Source organism: Microcaecilia unicolor, unplaced genomic scaffold (assembly GCF_901765095.1).
Source record: "Microcaecilia unicolor unplaced genomic scaffold, aMicUni1.1, whole genome shotgun sequence".
NCBI lineage: Eukaryota > Metazoa > Chordata > Amphibia > Gymnophiona > Siphonopidae > Microcaecilia > Microcaecilia unicolor.
This window is the reverse complement of record NW_021963746.1, coordinates 14,244-28,145: the sequence shown is the minus strand read 5'-3', so window position 1 is coordinate 28,145 and position 13,902 is coordinate 14,244. Positions and strand designations below refer to the sequence as shown.

The following is a 13,902-nucleotide window of genomic DNA, read 5'->3' as shown; positions in this document are numbered from 1 at the left end:
GAAATGTGTGAAGTTAAAACACTGCAGAAGTTGGTTTGGGGAAACTATAATTGTATTGGTAAAAGGCAATAAGTAATAGAAGTTGGGCATGCATGCGGTTGCCGTTCTCTTAACTAAAGGGTGGGATAAGTTTGACCCACTGGATGAAGAGGGGAAGGAGGGGAGGGGGTTGGGGGGCCAGGGTAACTCAGGGGGGTGTTTCTTATAATGTAGTAGGGTGGAGGACCCACTGTATGCAAGGAATATAAGCGGAGAATACCAGGATGGGCCTATGTTGGCAACGATAAAATGTACGACACTGAATATCCATGGCCTAAACTCTCCAAAAAAAAGGAAGAGTTTTTTTTTGAAGAGGCTAATAGGGTAGGAGCGGACATTATTTTGATACAAGAGACGCATCTATTGGATAGACATGAATATCTGTTGGGTATTTCACTGTATCCTGATCAATATATGGCATCCAATAGACAGCAGCGGAAGACAGCAGGAATGGGGATACTGTTAAAACAAGGGTTGGCTTGGGAAACTCTGAGGCATATTTTCAAAGCACTTAGCCTTCCAAAGTTCCATAGAAACCTATGGAACTTTGGAAGGCTAAGTGCTTTGAAAATATGCCTATATAGTTGTGACAAGCAATACAGGGGGGCGCTTTGTAATTCAGACACACGCAGAGGAACTTCCAGAGAAGATGAGGAAGAAACGCAAAGACAACACTTCAGCTGCCGGGGGTTTGGGTCCCCCGTCAGCACAGGTAGTACAGAACGGCGGCGGGGGGGCGGTTTTTGGCGGTCCGGGGGGGGGGGGGGGGCGACAGGTTCGCGGAGGGGGGGGTCAAGGGGGCCATAGCACGGGGGTGACAGATGATTCCGAGGCACGGGGAGGAGTAGGTACTCCTCCCCTTGCCTTGGAATAAGCTGTCATGACGTCAGTGCGTGTCTGCCTAGCAGACCACCTCCAGCCTAGGGAGCTACAGTCCCAGGCACAGAACGTTGGAGGTGAGAATTATTATATAGGATGGCAATCCCAATCCACATTCCGAAAGCTTTTTTTCAGATGCTTAATCGGAAGGTCTTCGCCTTTATCTGGCGGAAAAGACCTCCGTGAGTAACTAGGAAAGTACTGTACCAATCTAGAAAGGAAGGGGGTATGGGGGTGCCAAATTTTTGGCTCTACTACAGAGCAGCACTATTTCAGATGCTGGCCAAAGGGCAGAAGAGGTTATCCAAACCATGGTCGCACGCGGCACAATGGGGCCTGAAGGGGGTTCCCTTGTGGGCAGCACCCTGGCTCCCTTTATCATTACTGAGGGGCCTCATTTTGGGACTACCAGGACAGATGGGGGTAGCCTTTAGAGAGTGGGTTAGATGTCGGGCAGCCTGGTTCCCGGGACGGAAGTATCATATGAATACCCCCATAATATATGCGTTGGATTTCCCAGCGGGAAGGGAAGAATGAGTGTATGGGCACTGGTCTGCAGCATCGTTGCGAGTATTGGGACAATTTTGGGAGGACGGGCAATGTCACACATTTGATGATTTGAGGGAGAAGTATGGACTGATGGACAGGGATAAATTTCACTATATGCAGGTTCGAGACTTTATACAGCGGAAAGCTAAGGAAGAGCTGCTGCTAGCCGTCACAGAACTAGAACTAGCAATGGGATCTGGGGCAGGGAAGGGAGGAATATCTAGAATATACAAAACATTGTTACATCATTCTTTCCCCCTGACCCCCTATATTGAAAAATAGGAGGCTTTGTTGTCGGTAAAATATGAACGGGAGAAATGGATAAAGATATTCAAGACCCTACTGACTTTCTCGGTGTCGACGCCCCTGGTGGAAAACGGGTATAAGATAAGTACATAAGTACATAAGTAGTGCCATACTGGGAAAGACCAAAGGTCCATCTAGCCCAGCATCCTGTCACCGACAGTGGCCAATCCAGGTCAAGGGCACCTGGCACGCTCCCCAAACGTAAAAACATTCCAGACAAGTTATACCTAAAAATGCGGAATTTTTCCAAGTCCATTTAATAGCGGTCTATGGACTTGTCCTTTAGGAATCTATCTAACCCCTTTTTAAACTCCGTCAAGCTAACCGCCCGTACCACGTTCTCCGGCAATGAATTCCAGAGTCTAATTACACGTTGGGTGAAGAAAAATTTTCTCCGATTCGTTTTAAATTTACCACACTGTAGCTTCAACTCATGCCCTCTAGTCCTAGTATTTTTGGATAGCGTGAACAGTCGCTTCACATCCACCCGATCCATTCCACTCATTATTTTATACACTTCTATCATATCTCCCCTCAGCCGTCTCTTCTCCAAGCTGAAAAGCCCTAGCCTTCTCAGCCTCTCTTCATAGGAAAGTCGTCCCATCCCCACTATCATTTTCGTCGCCCTTCGCTGTACCTTTTCCAATTCTACTATATCTTTTTTGAGATACGGAGACCAGTACTGAACACAATACTCCAGGTGCGGTCGCACCATGGAGCGATACAACGGCATTATAACATCCGCACACCTGGACTCCATACCCTTCCTAATAACACCCAACATTCTATTCGCTTTCCTAGCCGCAGCAGCACACTGAGCAGAAGGTTTCAGCGTATCATCGACGACGACACCCAGATCCCTTTCTTGATCCGTAACTCCTAACGCGGAACCTTGCAAGACGTAGCTATAATTCGGGTTCCTCTTACCCACATGCATCACTTTGCACTTGTCAACATTGAACTTCATCTGCCACTTGCACGCCCATTCTCCCAGTCTCGCAAGGTCCTCCTGTAATCGTTCACATTCCTCCTGCGACTTGACGACCCTGAATAATTTTGTGTCATCGGCAAATTTAATTACCTCACTAGTTATTCCCATCTCTAGGTCATTTATAAATACATTAAAAAGCAACGGACCCAGCACAGACCCCTGCGGGACCCCACTAACTACCCTCCTCCACTGAGAATACTGGCCACGCAATCCTACTCTCTGCTTCCTATCTTTCAACCAGTTCTTAATCCATAATAATACCCTACCTCCGATTCCATGACTCTGCAATTTCTTCAGGAGTCTTTCATGCGGCACTTTGTCAAACGCCTTCTGAAAATCCAGATATACAATATCAACCGGCTCCCCATTGTCCACATGTTTGCTTACCCCCTCAAAAAAATGCATTAGATTGGTGAGGCAAGACTTCCCTTCACTAAATCCGTGCTGACTTTGTCTCATCAGTCCATGTTTTTGTATATGCTCTGCAATTTTATTCTTAATAATAGCCTCCACCATCTTGCCCGGCACCGACGTCAGACTCACCGGTCTATAATTTCCCGGATCTCCTCTGGAACCTTTCTTAAAAATCGGAGTAACATTGGCTACCCTCCAGTCTTCCGGTATTACACTCGATTTTAGGGACAGATTGCATATTTCTAACAGTAGCTCCGCAAGTTCATTTTTTAGTTCTATTAATACTCTGGGATGAATACCATCAGGTCCCGGTGATTTACTACTCTTCAGCTTGCTGAACTGACCCATTACATCCTCCAAGGTTACAGAGAATTTGTTTAGTTTCTCCGACTCCCCCGCTTCAAATATTCTTTCCGGCACCGGTGTCCCCCCCAAATCCTCCTCGGTGAAGACCGAAGCAAAGAATTCATTTAATTTCTCCGCTACGGCTTTGTCCTCCTTGATCGCCCCTTTAACACCATTTTCGTCCAGCGGCCCAACCGACTCTTTGGCCGGTTTCCTGCTTTTAATGTATCTAAAAAAGTTTTTACTATGTATTTTTGCTTCCAACGCTAATTTCTTCTCAAAGTCCTTTTTTGCCCTCCTTATCTCCGCTTTGCATTTGGCTTGGCATTCCTTATGATCTATCCTGTTACTTTCAGTTGGTTCTCTTCTCCACTTTCTGAAGGATTGTTTTTTGGCTCTAATGATTTCCTTTATCTTACTGTTTAGCCACGCCGGCTGACGTTTAGTCTTTTTTCCCTTTTTTCTAATACGTGGAATATATTTGTCCTGAACCTCCAGGATGGTGTTTTTAAACAGCATCCACGCCTGATGCAAGTTTTTTACTCTGCGAGCTGCTCCTTTCAGTCTTTTTTTCACCATTTTTCTCATTTTGTCGTAATCACCTTTTCTATAGTTAAACGCTAGCGTACTTGATTTCCTAGTTTCACTTCCTTCAATGCCAATATCAAAACCGATCATATTATGATCACTGTTATCAAGCGGCCCTCGTATCGTTACCCCCTGCACTATGTTATATCAAGATGTTATATCAATCGTACCTTACGCCATATAGGCTGTCGCGTATATTCAAAAAAGGGGCGTCAACATGCTGGCGGGGATGTGGGGCTCAGGGTACATTCTGGCATATATGGTGGGACTGCCCGATTATTCAGACATTTTGGGTAAATCTTATAGCCCAAATACAAGGTAAATTGGGGATCCAGGTTAAGTTGACCCCAGGTTTATGTCTGCTTAACATACCCGAGGCAGGCATACGACAATCACAACACTGTTTGATTACCTATATAGTTACAGCGGCCCGGACCTTAATTGCAAGGTTGTGGAAGCAAGCAGCGGCCCCTACGATGGAGCAGGTATTCGCGAAAATAGACTTTTGTTCTGTGATGGATAAATTAACAGTTTTGAGAAGAGGGAAGGTGGTAAAATTCTTTAAAACATGGAATAATTATATGGAATTGAGAGGACTGGCAATATACAAACGGGTCCAGATAAAAGGAGCCTGAGAGGACTGTGCTGAGTTACCCTGGGGGTGGGAGGGAGGGTGGGGTTATATAGTATGGTGACACTCGAAGCTGACTGCATAATGTGATATGAGGTTGAATGTTTATTGTAATTTGGGAGAGCTATAAGTGCAGAAAATTAATACATTGATGTATCTATAATCTCCAGCAGCTGTAGACATGAATCTACTTAAGTAGGCACCAAAGGTGAAAATGGGTTTGTCAGGTCCAGGCTTTGTCCAGAAATGTAGCTGTACTAGTTATGCATACATACCATTTCAGGTCTCTTCCAATATTTTCTAAAGTTGGTCTTCATGTTTGTCTGTCTTCTCTCTGTTTCTCAGATCTCATATCATTACCTGATAGATGGCCAATGTCTGCATCCAGTTTGTGGGCAGATTGGGCATAGGAAGGGTTGTGAGGAGGGCTCATTATTTCTAACTAGCATCACCTCTGTGCACAGGGATTATATGAATATATGTGGGGCAATATGCAAAGCAGGGGGGGGGACAACATGTGAATATTTTTCTCTGTTGGGGGAGGGGGGTCAAAATGTAAATAGTTTACACTTTTTTATGGGGTGGGGGTGGGGTTAGTATTGCATATGGACCCGATCAGTACGTCGCGCTCCTTCTCTGGCCGTCTTCCAATCTAGGTTAAAAGCCCACAGTTACAGGTGAGGGAAGTAATGGGTGAGAAGGGAGGAAGGGACAAGGGGAGGGAAATTGTGGCTAGGAGCCAAAAGCAGTAGTGAAAAGGTGGGTTTTCAGCATAGATTTGAAAACAGGTAGAGATGGAGCTAGATGTATAGGTCCAGGAAGTCTATTCCAGGCATAAGGTGCCGCGAGAGAAAAGGAGCGAAGCCTGGAGTTAGCAGTGGAGGAGAAGGAGGATGACAAGAGAGATTTGTCCAGTGAGCGGAGTTCACGGGGAGGAATGTAGGGAGAGATGAGAGCGGAGAGGTAATGGGGGGCTGCAGAGTGGATGCATTTAAAGGTCAGTACGAGAAGTTTAAACTGAATGCGGAAGCGGATAGGGAGCCAGTGAAGTGACTTGAGGAGCGGGCTAGTGTGGGTATAACAATTCTGGCGGAACACAAGTTGTGCCGCAGAATTTTGGACAGATTGGAGAGGAGAGAGATGGCTGAGCGGAAGACCAGTGAGAAGTAAATTGCAATAGTCCAAGCGAGAGGCGACAAGGGTGTGGATAAGGGTTCTAGCAGCGTATTCAGCAAGGAAGGGGCGAATTTTGCTAATATTGTAGATAAATAAGCGACAGGTTTTGGCGATCTGTTGAATATGGGCAGAGAAGGAGAGAGAGGAATCAAAGATGACTCCAAGGTTACGAGCCGCGGAGACAGGGAGGATGTGAGAGCCATTAACAGAGATAGAGAAAGGGGGAATAGGGGAGGTGGGTTTAGGGGGAAAATGAGAAGTTCAGTTTTGGTCATGTTGAGCTTTAGATGGCGTTGAGACATCCAAGCAGCAATGTCAGACAAGCAGGCTGAGATTTTGTCCTGGATAGAGGTTGAGATTTCAGTGGTGGAGATGTAGATCTGAGAGTCATCAGCATAAAGATGGTACTGGAAGCCATGGGATGAAATCAGGGTACCAAGGGAAGAGGTATAGATGGAGAAGAGGAGGGGTCCAAGGGCAGAGCCCTGAGGCACACCAACAGAAAGCGGGATGGAAGTTGAAGAGGATCCACCAGAGTGAACACTGAAAGAACGAAGTGAGAGATAAGAGGAGAACATATAAGAAGAGATTTGAAGATCTCAATATGTATACCTTCGTAGAAAGAAGAGATGGGGGGATATGATACAGACATCTAAATACTTAAAAAGCTATTAATATGCAAATTAATTTTTTCAGAGATGGGGAAACGTTAGAACTAGAGGTCATGAGTTGAGGTTACAGCGTAGGAGACTTAGGAACAATGTCAGGAAATGTATTTTCACAGAAAGGGTGGTGGATGCCTGTAATGCCCTCCCACATGAGGCTGTGAAGACAAAAACGATGATGAAATTCAAGAATGTGTGGGATAAACATAGAGGAACACTATATAGAACAAGGATGGAATCCAATTAAAGCAAAACTTAAATGGCCTCATAACTAGAGTGAGCTTTGACCAATGGTGGGCAGACTTCTATGGACTGTGCCCCAAAATAGCAAGGAGAGACAGAGAATAAGAGGCATTTTTTCAAACCACTTAGACTTACAAAGTTACATGAAGGGGCATTCTCGATATGACATTTAAGTCAGACTTTGGACATTTTCCACAAAACGTCCAAAATCTGAATAACAAAGTTCATTTTCAAAAAATAAAAATGTCTATTTTTTTTTTTTAAATACTGTTTCAAACAAGTTTTTATGCTTTGGACATTTTGTTTTATGGTCCATTTAAAAAAAACAACAACAACAAAAAAAAAAAAAAAAACGAATAAGTGTAAAACGTAGAGATTCATGAAATTGAGATGTAGGAGGAGACAGGATTTTTAGTAGACTGCTCCTCCCCCCAACATCCCAGTAGAGCAATGGGGCACCCAAGAGGGCAATGATGTGAACTTCATAAAAATGCTCCCAGGTACACATCTCACCTTTGCTCCCTCCAAAACCCACCCAAAACACACTGTCCCCCACTGCACACCACTACAGTAGCCCTTATGGGTGAAGGGGGCACTTATATGTGGGTACAGTAGGGTTTAGGTGACTTTGGGAGGGGTCACAGTTTCCACCACAAGTATGGCAGGTAGAGGGAGATAGGGCCCTGGGTTCCCCACTCCATACTGCACTGCACCGACCACTATACTACTCCAATGACCTGCACTAATAGACCTGGCTTTAACATCTGAGGCTGTCATAGAGGCTGGTAAGTCATAGTTGTATTCACATTTTTTTTTGGGGGGGGGGGTGTCAGTGACCACTGGCGAGGTTTTTTGGGGGGGTCATCCCTGATTTCCTCCATTGGTCATCTGGTCATTTAGGGCACCTTTATGTGCCTTATTTGTTCTGAAAACATGTCTAGATGAAAACATTTTAATTTTAGCACAGTTAAAAGGAGCAGGTCATTAGATAAAATGTACAGATCTTTATCTGACATTTACTATGTTACTATGAAAATAATAAAATAATACAAATGCAAATGTAAATTAATACAAAAAATATATACTACATAATGCCCATAAATAAATAAAAATAAAATAAATTTTAATCCAAAATTAATAAAATTTATTTATTTCATTTATAACCTGCATTATTCAAGGCAGGTAACAACATAAAATATATAATTTAAAAGATACAACAATACAAACTCAAAAACACAATTGCATCAGTTCAGCATAAATACTGCAGCATCGATGTAAAAACAGCATTAGGAATTAATAAGATGGTTTAACAGTAACACTTCAGCATCTGCTGACGTTTCAAAAACAAAGGTAGCTTATTCCATGCTTGAGGTCTGGCTGCAGAAAGTGTACCAGTTCTGGTCATTTGTAATTGAAAACACCTCAAATCAGCTGTAAACCAGTAATGAGCAGAACGCAGTGTCCTAGATCAGTGTTTTCCAAGTCCGGTCCTGGAGTACCCCTTCCCAGTCAGGATATCCACAACGAATATGCATGAAAGAGATTGGCATATAATAAAAGCAGTGTATGCAAATTAAGTTCATGCATATCCAGGACTGGACTTAGGAAACAATGCCCCAGATTTTTATTTTATTTATTTATTTGGATTTATTTACCGCCTTTTTGAAGAAATTCACTCAAGGTGGTGTACAGCACAAATAAGTCAAACATAAGCAATAGACAATTGCAGCAGTAAAAATATTCAAATAACAGTACTAGTTTGGCATAGTATACTACATTACAATGTGAACACAATACACAATAAAACATTTTAATAGACAGCCCTAGGATATAAGCAAAGATGGAACATATAGTGGGGCATTTTTGATATGACATCTAAGTCCAACATGTCTAGATGGTACACAGTGCTGGAAAGCAGTACGCAAATAGCTGGGAGAGTCATAATATAATCCTTGATTAACCAATAACAGTAGTTTGAATTTAATCCGTTGTATCACAGGTAGCCAGCGCAGTTGCAGCAACAAAGGAGATACATGGTCAAATCGTGATAGGCCAGTTACCAGACGAGCAGCTGAATTCTGGACTATTTGCAATGCCTGTACACAAGACTTAGGCAGGCCCAAGTATATCATGTTGCAACAGTCCAGAAAACTGAAGATCACAACATGCACAACTTTTCAAAAATCAGTCCTAGGTAGTAAAGGCTTAAGCTTGCTCAATAAACATAATCGAAAATACGATTTCTTAACCACTGCTTGAATGTGGGGCCTAAATGACAATGAAGTATCCATAAAAATACCCAAGCTTCTCACTGAATCAGATATTGAGATAGAAACTCCAGCCAGGGAAATGGTTGAAGGAAGCTCAGAAGTAACAAACAATACTTCAGTTACCATGGGGATAGGTAAGGTGTACAGAAAACAGAGTGTGCACCTTGGAGATGGGAGAGGTGACAGAAAAAGATGAGATTGTGCCTTGGGGTAAGGCGAGGATGGAGGCAGGGACAGAACTAGTTGATAGTGTGCCATTGGTATGGGGGGGGAGATCAAGCTTGAGGGTGTGCCATGGGGGTAGGTGAGGCAGAGATACAATGATAGCTAGGGAGGTGAGGAGAAAGAATGAGAGGTGGGTGCAGAAAGAATTAGGGGACTTGCTGAGAGTTAAAGGGAGAGAGACCTTCAGCTGGAGTGAGAGGGAACTGGGGAAGCTGGAGCCTGAGGAGGGAAAAGGCAGGAGAGGATTTCAGGCCTTGTGATAAGAAAATTATGTGCAAAAATACTACAAAACAGGGAAGATGACAAAAACTGGCAGATGATGCTTCAGATGGTCTAAATGTTTACTGTAAAGCAAACGCGACTCCACACAGCTGTGTTTTGGCCAACAGGGTCTGCATCAGGAGTCTCTTGAATTGCACTGATACGACCACTTGGAATTATGTCTGTAGTTGGTATGGAAAAAAACAAATAAACAAAGCACTCTGTTTGCCAAAAACAGGTGAAAGCTCCCACGAATCTTGTTTGCTTTACAATAAACATTTAGACCATCTGAAGAATCGTCTACCAGTTTTTGAGTCATCTTCGCTGTTTTGCTATATATTTCCTACTCTGCGAGGATTTGCCTCTTCTGTGCACACATCAAAAATACTACAAAACACAGCTGCTAAACTCAGTGGCGTAGCTAGGCTAGTTGACACCTGGGGCCGGTCATTTAACAACACCCCCCTCCAAAATCCAGAACTAGGCATACCGAGAATACAAAACACTCAGGATCTCTATAACAATTTTACCATACTATAAGCAGTAATTTCTACGAGTCACATAAGGAAAAGGAAAGCATCTTAAACACTACAGTGAGCACTAGAACATCAATTCACCTATTGTAAAACGGAACCAGACAGAATAGTACAGATCGTCGATCCTGCACAATCAATGCCAACTGAAAGCCGTGTCTTTTTCACAAACACAGATAAACCCTAAACCACTATAGAATAAGTAATCAAACTTTCTATTTAGACAAAAATTAAACTGAACCCTCAAGAAGCCAGACTGAGCATACAATGCAACACCACAGAAACAGAAAATAAAATAATACCATTTTATTGGACTAATACATTTAGCTTTCAGAGGCCAAAACCTCCTTCCTCAGATCAGTATAGTGCTTTTACAATATCCTATCCTGACCTGAGGAAGGGGGTTTTGTTCTCCGAAAGTTAGTCAAAATATATTAAAATTAGTCCAATAAAGATTACTTTATTTCCATGTTCTATTTATAAGCATTTATTAACACCGCTACAATACTACTTTATCCTAAAGCAAAAATATAAAAATATATATTTTACTTACAGTTTGTCGTCTCTGGTTTCTGCTTTCCTCATCTTCTTTTCACTGTCTTCCTTCCATCCAGCATCTGCCTTCTCTCTCTCTCCCTGCCATCCAGTGTCTGCCCTGTCCCCTTCCATCTAGGATCTGCCCTCTCTCCATGTGCATCTCCTTCCTTTGTCTTTCCTTCCCTCCATCCTTGTCCAACATTTCTCCTCTCTTCTCTCTTCCATCCATGTGCATTTCCTTTCTGACTTTCCTCCCCTCCATCCATCCATGTCCAACAACTCTCCATTCTCCCCTGCACTCTCCTCCATCCACCCATATCAAGCAAATTTCCTCTCTCCCCTGCCCCCATTCATCCATCCATCCATATCCAGCAATTCTCCATCTATGTTCAGGAACTCTCCATTCTCCCCTGCCGTCTCCTCCATCCACCCATATCCTGAAAATTTCCTCTCTCCCCTGCCCCCATTCATTCATCCATGTCCAGCAATTCTCCTCTCCTCTGCCCTCTCCTCCAACCATCCATATCCAGCAAATTTCCTCTCCCCTGTTCCCTCCATCCATCCACGTCCAGCAATTCTCCTCTCTCCCCTGCCTTGCCCTCCAGCGATCTCTTCTCTCCCCATGACCTCCCATTCTCTCCATGTCCAGCAATCTGTTCTCTCTCCCTGCCCTCCCTTCCCATCCATGTCCAGCGATTCTCCCTGCCCTCCCTCAGCTCCCCGACAGCCCTCCTCTCTGTTCCTTCCTGCCCTCCCCTCCATCCATCCACCCACGTCCAGCAATTCTCTTCTCTCCCCCATGCCCTCCCCTTCTCTCCATGTCCAGCAATCTGTTCTCCCCCTGCCCTCCCCTCCCATCCATGTCCAGCGATTCTCCCTGCCCTCCCTCAGCTCGACAGCCCTCCTCTCCGTTCCTTCCTGCCCCTCCCCCTTCCATCCATGTCCAACATTCTCCTTTCTCCCCTGCCCTCTCCGTTCCTTCCTTCCTTCACCTGACAGCTGCCCCCACAAAACGCAGGGCTAGCACTGCAGCAAAGCAGCTCTGCTCTCTTTAACGGTCCCTGTCCCTCTGAGTCCTTCCTTCCCGCCCAGGGCAGCCCTCCTCCTCCTCTCTGCCCCCCCCCACCCCCGTGTCATAACCCTTTTACTTCCCATGGTGGCAGCGACGTCAGTTACATTACAAAGAAGACACTACAGGCTCCCCTCAGGCTCCAGCTTCTCCCTTCGCTAGTTCGCTCTTTACACAGTGAGTGTCCCGCCTTCGCGGAAACAGGAAATGCATCATCGCGAAGGCGGGACACTCACTGTGTGAAGAGCGAAGGAAGAAGCTGGAGCTGGAGGGGAGCCTGTAGTGTCTCCTTCGTAACGTAATTGACGTCGCTGCCACCACGGGAAGTAAAAGGGTTATGACACAGGGGTGGGGGTGCGGAGAGGAGGAGGAGGGCTGCCGTGGGCGGGAAGGAAGGACTCCGAATGTTATACGAGGCGCCTATGGGGGGGGGGGAATTTTGGGTGCGGGGGTGCCTGGGAGCGGCGGAGCACCCCTCCCCTTGTGCTGATACCCGGGACGGACCGCCCCCCCCCCCCGCCCCCTTGCTACACCACTGCCTGTAGTGTCTTCTTCATAACGTAATTCACGTCGCTGCCACCACGGGAAGTAAAAGGGTCATGACACGGGGGGGTGCGGAGAGGCGGAGGAGGAGGAGGGCTGCCATGGGCAGGAAGGAAGAACTCCGAATGTTATACGAGGCACCTATGGGGGGGGTTGGGGTGTGGGGAGTGCCTGGGAGCGGCGGAGCACCCCCCCCCCCCCTTGTGCTGACACCCGGGGCGGACCGCCCCCCGCCTTGCTACGCCACTGGCTAAACTTATTCATCACACACATAAATTTGACCATGCTTCCCCTCTGTTTCAAGATCTTCACTGGCATCCTGTGGAAAAAAGCATTCTTTTCAAACTACTTACGCTTATATTTAAAGCATACAGGATTGGCTTACCAGATTATTTATCTACTTTTACCATTCCATATTCACCTGCACGATTATTACATTCCATTAATGATCATCGTTTGCTTCTTTTGAATCCAAAACAAGCTCAGTTAGAATGTACCTGCCATATGGAACCGGTTTCTAAGTCATAGGCACCCTTGGGGAACATTTTGGATTTCTATATGTGCCATGCTTGTATTTGTAAGTTCCAGGTTGATGTCCTGTATGATTTTCACACATTTGAGACGTCTTTGCTGGGGGGGTGGAGATATGCTGATTTTACTATAAGCTTAAATCTACTGTCCTAGTATTGTGAAATATATCACATGGTTTGCACATTTTCCCAAAAATGCTGGTATTACCACATCCACAATTTATCTAAAATGGTGCTGCATGTGGACAGTTTTCATTCCGTCTATATGAGAAAGACAAAAAGAGCAACATGGGAGATCTGGGCTAATTTCAGGTTCAGATTCATACCTCCTTGCTGAGTGGGGACAGAAATAGTGCTGAAGAATAGTGCCTAGGAAATGGGAAACTCAATTATTGTTATGTGAAGAAAATGAAAGTTATAAAACAGCACTTAGTAGCTCCAAAGATAATTGAATTCCTGCTATTTTGACTACAGTAGGTCGCTGTATTGAATTTGCAGAAGGAAGAACATATTTGAAAGCATAGGGAAAAACTGGAAGGCCTTGTGTAAACTCTCCCTGGTAAGATGGTGCGAGCAGAATTGAAAAGAATAAGTAGGCTGCTTTAATATGAAACAATTTTCAAAAAGATAAGCACAATGCCCCATTTCCCATGCCTGTTACCCTTATACACACCTCTAAAGGGAGGTAAACAGGAAGAGGAGCACCTGCATTCTTCTCAATGGTAGGTAGATTCTCCATGTCTGGGTGTCTTGGAATCAGCTGATTGGAATCTATTCCCTCATCTGCCAGGAGCTGATTAATATCTAGGTTCAGGTACTGTCGTTTTCTCCTAAAGAAGAATGTAGGAAATTACAAGTTCAGCCTATTGAGTGGAGGAGTGGAGGTGTAGCCTAATGTAGTGTCCTAAGAACTGGGTTCATTTCTCACTGCACCTCCTTGTGACCCTGTGCAAGTCACTTAATCCTCCACTGCCCCAGGTAACACAAAAAAAAAACCCTTAGATTGTGAGCCCATAGAGACAGAAAAAGTACCTGTATATAATATGCAAACCACTTTGATTGTAACTACAGAAAGGTGGTATATCAAATCCTATCCCCTTCCCCCCCC

General features: G+C 44.7%; 1 protein-coding gene across 1 annotated transcript in view; it reads right to left on the bottom strand.

Annotated features, from left to right (window-relative positions):
• LOC115459610 (dynein heavy chain 1, axonemal-like) overlaps positions 1-13,624 on the bottom strand; it is a gene marked incomplete at its 5' end in the record, with an annotated part of 34,945 nt that extends 21,321 nt beyond the window's left edge. Inside the window, one exon of the mRNA XM_030189420.1 lies at positions 13,468-13,624. Within this exon, the coding sequence (XP_030045280.1) occupies positions 13,468-13,624 (157 nt within the window). The remainder of the gene's footprint in view (positions 1-13,467) is intronic.
• Positions 13,625-13,902: the final 278 nt, after the last annotated feature.